The sequence below is a fragment of the Lytechinus pictus genome, chromosome 9 (assembly GCF_037042905.1).
Source record: "Lytechinus pictus isolate F3 Inbred chromosome 9, Lp3.0, whole genome shotgun sequence".
Lineage (NCBI taxonomy): Eukaryota > Metazoa > Echinodermata > Echinoidea > Temnopleuroida > Toxopneustidae > Lytechinus > Lytechinus pictus.
Window position 1 is genome coordinate 15,310,543 of NC_087253.1, and position 7,129 is coordinate 15,317,671.

The 7,129-nt window shown below is 41.4% G+C and overlaps 1 protein-coding gene across 1 annotated transcript; it reads left to right on the forward strand.

Moving 5' to 3' along the window:
- Nucleotides 1-275: 275 nt before the first annotated feature.
- LOC129268753 (protein artichoke-like) lies at nucleotides 276-6,590 on the forward strand. Its single transcript, XM_054906260.2, has 4 exons — nucleotides 276-520; nucleotides 893-2,766; nucleotides 3,670-3,806; nucleotides 4,600-6,590. The coding sequence occupies exons 1-4, from the start codon at nucleotides 277-279 to the stop codon at nucleotides 5,381-5,383; spliced, it is 3,039 nt and encodes a 1,012-aa protein (XP_054762235.2). The 5' UTR covers nucleotide 276; the 3' UTR covers nucleotides 5,384-6,590.
- The last annotated feature ends 539 nt before the right edge of the window (nucleotides 6,591-7,129 follow it).

Genomic DNA, 7,129 nt, shown 5'->3' on the forward strand with positions numbered 1-7,129 from the left:
TTGTCTCCTACTATTACCGCTGACTTCTAAGGACATAGGTAGCAAATGCCAAAGTTCTATATAGAGATTGTTGGAATCGATTTAGAAAGAAGCGTCAATGACAATAACCAAAAAGACAAAAAAAAGAAGATAGTATTCTTAGTGGATTGTGTAGCCATAATAACGTGTGACATTTGAATAAGCTTTAGGTTTTTCAAAGTTAGTGATTCTTAAATTCGTATTTCTTTTAATAATATCAACTGTATATTTACTTCATATTTCATGAATCATTTCAGAATGGCCAGGATACTCGTCCGATTCGCGGCTTTTATCGCTGGTCTCTATTTCATCCCACTTGGCGCTTCGACAGTATCAACGTTAGACTCCTGCCCAGACCATTGTTACTGTTTCGTGGTGTCGCGCAACGCGCCCCCACCGACTGCACTCTTATCGAGTTATATTCAAGTAAACGACTGGGAAGATGGGAGCAAGGCTATAGCTTGCTGGGGACGGAAGGACATCCCACAACCGATTTCACCAGGTTTGTAACACTCACTGTCAACATCTATCAACAACATTATGTCAACTTTATACAAATCAATCTAAGTATTCCTATTTCAAAAGAGACATGGTTCTTGTGATGTCATTCGTGATGTGACTTTTTTTTCTTTTGATGGTTCTTAAATACAGATTTGTGCAGAAATTTTTCCAAAATCCTCCCAAATGTTATGCGGACAATATATGTCAATTGTATATCTAAAAATGGGTTTCTGTAAATAAGGGATGTTGAATTTAGATGCAATCTTTGTATAATTTCCTTAACGAAATTCGATTAAAGAAGGTTTGCTGTAGAACAGGCCAGTATTTAACCGTTAATCATAAAGGGACAACTGATCTTAATTTTTCTTTTTAGATATCAAGTACCTGATACTAATTGGAAGTCAGAAGCCCAAAAGACGTCGACAGAAAGATTTACGGGTAGGTCTACGACCACATATCCGAAGGGGAAGCCTGACCCTACGACGACCCCGGACCTACATCATCCCAGACCCGACACCTGTACGTCGAAGAAACATCCGGACAGTCCCACGCGACGCCCTCAACGGTCTACGAGAGATAATCCAGATTGATCTTCACGGAAACAAAATCACAGAGTTGAGCCCCGCTACCTTTCATGGGTTGTCCAACCTTGCGGCTCTTAATCTGAACGATAATCGTATTAAGTCTCTGCATACGGATCTCTTACATGATGCACTTGCGCTGAGGACATTCCTGGTGTCGGGGAACTCCCTTCGGTCCTTGCCGGAAACCATCTTTCGCAACAACCATCAGATCGAGAGACTGGACCTTAGCGATAATATCTTGTGGGGTGTTCCCGAGGACTGCTTTCAGCCTCTCGGTGAGCTGACGTCCTTGAATATCTCGTATAATCGACTGAATGAAAAGAACCCGATGATCTTCACCGGACTATCGCAACTGAAGGAGCTGTTTCTGCAGTGGAATAAATTCACGAGAATAGACCCGACACTGTTTTTGAGCAATACCCACATAACGAAAGTTGATTTGAGTTTCAACCGCATCAAAACTATTGCACCGAATGCGTTTCAGAATCAACGTTATTTGAAAATTTTAGATCTGTCGGGGAATTCGTTGACGTCTCTGAGTAGTTTATCTTTCCGAGGAGCTACTGCACTGAAAGAACTCGACCTGTCCTTCAATGCTGTTGATGCGATGATGGACGGTTTGTTTACTGATTTGGCGAATCTCACGAGATTGTACCTCAAGAACAACAGGTTGCCGAACATCACAGCTGAAACTTTCGGTAACATCCCGAGTTTATCATATCTCACACTTACCGATAATAACATTTCCCAAATCTCGCCAAATGCCTTAGCTGGTCTTGTCGCTTTAGAGTTCTTAGATCTGTCAGGAAACAGTCTCAGCCATCTTCAGAGTGGGGCTTTTCAAGGTCTTGTAGCTCTGATGGAACTCAACCTTGCTGACAACAAACTTTATATTATTGAGCCCGAGGCACTGAAAACAACGCCATTTTCCTTTATGTCTCAGCTGACGTGGTTAAACCTACAAGGAAATCGACTCCTAGAGCTTCAGCGGGGTGTCTTTCGTGGTGCTCCAAGCCTGCGAGTTCTTACTCTTTCCAGAAATAGAATATCTCGGATCGTACCTGATGCCTTTGGAGGATTCAACCGACTTCATCGCTTGATGATGAGCGACAACACCCTTGAAAGATTACCTGATGGCGTATTCAGGCTTCTAGGAACTCTTGAGACGCTTAATCTGCAGAACAACAGCCTCACCGAGATCTCAGACAAAGCTTTTCAAGGTCTAAGTGCACTGAGCAACCTGAACCTTGCGGAAAATAAACTGACCAATGGGAAGATGAAATGGTTGAAACACATCCAGTCTGTCCAAACTCTGAACTTGATCGGTAACCGCTTCGGCGAGATATCTTCGGGGGACTTTGAGGTAGCAGGGAATCTGCGCTATCTATACCTTTCCAACAACAACCTAACGAAGGTCTCCGTCAGGAATGACTCCCGGCTCTACCTATTCAACCTGACATTGTCTCACAACAATCTTACGAATCTTCAGGACTTTTCTGCTCACGTTTTGCCCGGGCGGGTGTTGGATTTGGCTGGAAATCCCTGGAATTGCAATTGCCGTCTAATCCAATACCTAACTGATCTGACCCGGAGGTCTAGAATCAGATTCGACAATGAGTACCAGATCAGATGTAACTCTCCAGATCATCTGCAGGGTGTAAAGGTTTGTTACATAAAATGTTTGTCACACCTCAAGGTTCATGTTTTACAGTCACACCACCGAAACCGACTCCAGACCGATCAAAGCTATTACGTTATTACCAATGACATATCATCGGTCAATCAGGAGTCGGTCTCGCTGGTGCGACAGTGGCATTATCGAGCATGCTGATGAATGTATGGTTCCATTACAATCCATTACATTTGCTCCGGCGACAATTGCTCAGCTCTAAGTTCCAACACACTAATGGAATGGCAAACTTCAACCATATGGGTTTTTACTATACCCTATATCTAACATAAACCCTTATTGCAACCCTTACTCTAGGCCTAACCCTCCATCTTAGACGTAATTAAGCCCGGGTAAATTGTCGCAGGAGCAAATTAATGTCGTGTCACCGAATGGGTATCATTGGTCGTTGTATAATTTTGTCAGCCTCTTGATATCAAGAATTTTAATTTGTTCATCGCAAAAAATAGTTTCTTGATATCAAGAAGTGAATCCTTCACACCAAGAAATCGATTTATTGATATTACGATTGAAATTTTTGATAGGCCTATTGAGAAATATGATTGCATGAGAAACGGTTAGCCATGCGAACAGTGGCGTACACTGGCTATCAAAATCGCCCAGTTGTGCCAGTTAGGGTTTGATTGCCGTTTGGGGTTTCCAGACTTCTGAAGATATACCATTAGAGCCAGAGAGCAAATGAAATATAGTTATCTCGGTTGGATTATCTGAGACATTTCCCTCACCTGTCTCTCCTAAGTTGATTCTGCTTTATATTATTTTGTATAGCCCCTTTTGGCGATTCAGTTCCCGAGAAAACTTAGAAAAGTTGACTTTGTCATCTTTATTCCGATCGTTTGTTTACACTTATTTCATGTCTCCCGTTTCCACCCACAGACAATGGACCTGGTTCGATCAAAAGTTTCCTGCATTGGGGATGAACTCGTCAATTTACCGGTGATAACTGAAATCACTACTCCAAAACCAGCTTCTATTCTCACCCCTTCTCCTCCCAACTACATGGAGTTAGACAGGTAGGTCTGTGCATTTATCAGTTACGTAATAAGCCAAAAGTTCTAGCGTATGGGGCAGCATTTAAGAAAAAGGGAAAGAAAGAAAGAAAAATAAAGAACGAGCGAGCGATTTTCTTTTGACCTGTTTGAAACGACAACCAGAATTTTGTAATAGAGTTTAATAGGGATATAATGTCACAATTCGCTCACTCTTTTAACTTACTTTCTTTCCTTTTCCTATTTTTCATTTTTCCTGTTCTCGTCTATGGAACTTTTGGGGGCCAAGTGCCCCTAAGCATATGTTTGCCATTTTTGGCAAAATGTTTGTGGAATTGATTGGAATCATATTAATGATTGTCATACCATAATAATGAATTTAAGTTGTCATTTAAGGTCGCAAGATGGCGCCAGACCAGATTGTGGAAATGACAAAATAAACCGAGAGCAACAATATCAGTCAATCATAATCGAGAAAAGTTGTCGGATATGACGACTTTAAGGCAACTAGATGTTGATGAAATGCTCTATATAGGAGCGTTGCACGAAATACATTTTACTCATTCTCACTTACTAAGGAGTTCTCGTAGCCTTATAAAAACAATAGTCAGTGAACATCACTTAACATGAATGTGTCTGCCTTTAAACAGTTCGCATACAATGGCGTCGATGCTACGTGACCTGCGAATCGATAGACTTTATAGCTCAGGTGGTTACTGATCATATTAATTCATGATGAATATAAAGTATTTGTCTCCCCTCCCTTGATTTTTTTCTATTTTGATATGAACAATTTCCTTGTCCTTTATTTTTTCAGATTGCGCTGGTCATGGGTGGTGCTAATATGGGATTCGGCGACGGACACACCGATTTGCAACGGAGCCTTAATATCTCCAAGTTTCGTCCTTACCTCATACCAATGTCTTACACGAATCACCAAGATCAAGTCCTACTTGCGCCTCGTATCAGGATGCCCGCAACCTCTGGGAGGGAACTGCCAAGACAAGGTGTGGACAGCGCCCTCTAATTTGGAAATCAAAGTTTCAGCTGGACAAGGCACACTCACCAAGTTCCTCCTGGTTGCAGAAACGTATCGCGTGTTGCGAATGCACAGGGTGTTACCAGACGCAGCCCCTCAAGAGTCAGCGGCGGTTCTTCTTGAGATATCACCCTCGGTTGACCTTGCGGGACCTGCTTCGACCATCAATATCTTGGGACAGTCACCTGCATTTGGGCAGCTGATCGGCAAACGTGTCCTCGCATCAGGGTGGTGGACTGACCACTCAAAGACACCGGAAGTTGTAGGAAGGCAGAAGCGACGGCATTACCAGTTGACATCTTTGCAGTGTGGATCGTCCAATGAGGTCCACCAGCCTTATCTCTGTGGACATCTCGAACAGCATCTTGAAGACTACAAGGACTGGGACAGTCTTGGGACACCGGTGACGATAAGGGAGCGCAATCAGTGGAAGCTTGTCGGTATCCTGGTGAAAAATGAGGGCGCTGTCGGATTTATTAAAGACGTTAGGCAAGAAGGTGATAAGATTCATCAGATCATTGCTGGCAATCCCCGTTCAGAACGTATGTCACATCCGTACTAGGAGCTGCCAAAAACTTTTCACCTAACTACGGCCGTGAACTGTTTCAATGCCTGCGTCCATCGTAGGTGATTGCTGAAGATGTTGTGTTTCCGGGTCATCCATCTGTCGGTCCCGTTCCCAATCGCAAGATAATTAACCATCAGTTAGTCAATTTGAATTCAGGCTGTAATGTTACCTGAAGGGAAGTTGATTGCAATTTGCTGAGATGCTGGACTTTGTTCTAAGCATTACAAATCCATGTAATAACTGCATCTTTGGTGATCAGCCTATCAATCCAAACCTTTGAATGAAATGACGTCATAGGCAAAAATCGAGCATTAAATTCAAATCAGTCGATGAATTAAGTGTAATTAAGTAAGTTGTAAATAATATTTTGTACTTATAAACCAAATTGTACAGTGGGTTAGTCTATTTATTCATTGATGTGAATTATAATTCCTCTGACTCGAAGAATTTCTTTTGCCCACCTTTTGACTGCCCTCCTGTCCTATGTCTCTCCCTCTCTCTCTCTCTCTACGGTCTGTTTGTTTCTCTCTCTTTCATTCTCCTGGCTGCTATTTTCTCAAAGCATTTGTTATAATCATGGGCTGGTCGTACTGATGGAGGGGGGGGGGGGGGGGCTCTTGCCTACCCAAATTTATCATGACCAAGAAAAAAAAAAGAGAAAAGGAAAGAGATAAGGGTGAAATATGATATTATTTTCCGAATATTATTTTGTCAAAATCTATCACAAACTTGGATTTTTGTATTACAAATGTCAAATTTTTGCTCGCTCACAACTTTTATTTTCTTATGGGGTGCTGCGTGTATTGTTCTCTATAGGCAGCGCACCCCCCAGGAATTCTGGTAGGTGTGGAAAATTTGATTTAGTGAAATACTTTTTTGTTTGCTTGTTTGTTTCTTTGATTGTCAAATTTCTCGGGATAAAAATGTCCTTCACTTTTTAGTGAAACTCTTTTTTTTATTTTGCTTTTTTTTGCAGTATTTTGCTTTATTTTGCTTTTTTTTGCACCCATGCAGTAAAAATCGTTCCCAGGCCCTGAGCTTGCCCTGCACTATGTTACATTGTACCTATGTATATTTATTCTTTTATCATTGCTATTAGATTGTCACATTGGCAATTTGATCAATTTATATTGTATGTTCATGAATATTGTGAAATTCGTATTTTGGTTTAACAATAAATGCAGAAACTCCTGCGAAATAATGTCTACTTTTTCCCTTGTCTTATTTTTTCAAAAAAATATCTGACCTTTCTTTCTTCTGTCTATTATCAGTTTATCTACTGTCATTCTATTTCTATATCCATCTATCTATATATATATCTATCTATCTACCTATCTGTCTGTCTGTCTGTCTGTCTATCTGTCTGTATGTCCGTCCGTCCGTCCGCTCGTCCGTCCGTCCATCCAACCAACCATCCTTCCATCCATTTATCTATTTATCTATCTATCTATCTATCTATCTATCTATCTATCTATCTATCTATCTATCTATCTATCTATCTATCTATCTATCTATCTATCTATCTATCGATCGATCTATCTATCTATCTATCTATCCATCTATCCATCTATCCATCTATCCAATCTATCCTATCCATCCATCCATCCATCCATCCATCCATCCATCCATCCATCCATCCATCCATCCATCCATCCATCCATCCATCCATCCATCCATCCATCCATCCATCCATCCATCCATCCATCCATCCATCCATCCATCCATCCATCCATCCATCCA

Bases quoted from the DNA above. Each gene is read 5' to 3' on its own strand.
- LOC129268753 (XM_054906260.2), top strand. From the start codon at position 277: ATGGCCAGGATACTCGTCCGATTCGCGGCTTTTATCGCTGGTCTCTAT. The intron at 2,767-3,669 runs GTTTGTTACATA...TTCCACCCACAG, and splicing joins ATCATCTGCAGGGTGTAAAG to ACAATGGACCTGGTTCGATC. The intron at 3,807-4,599 runs GTAGGTCTGTGC...TTATTTTTTCAG, and splicing joins AACTACATGGAGTTAGACAG to ATTGCGCTGGTCATGGGTGG.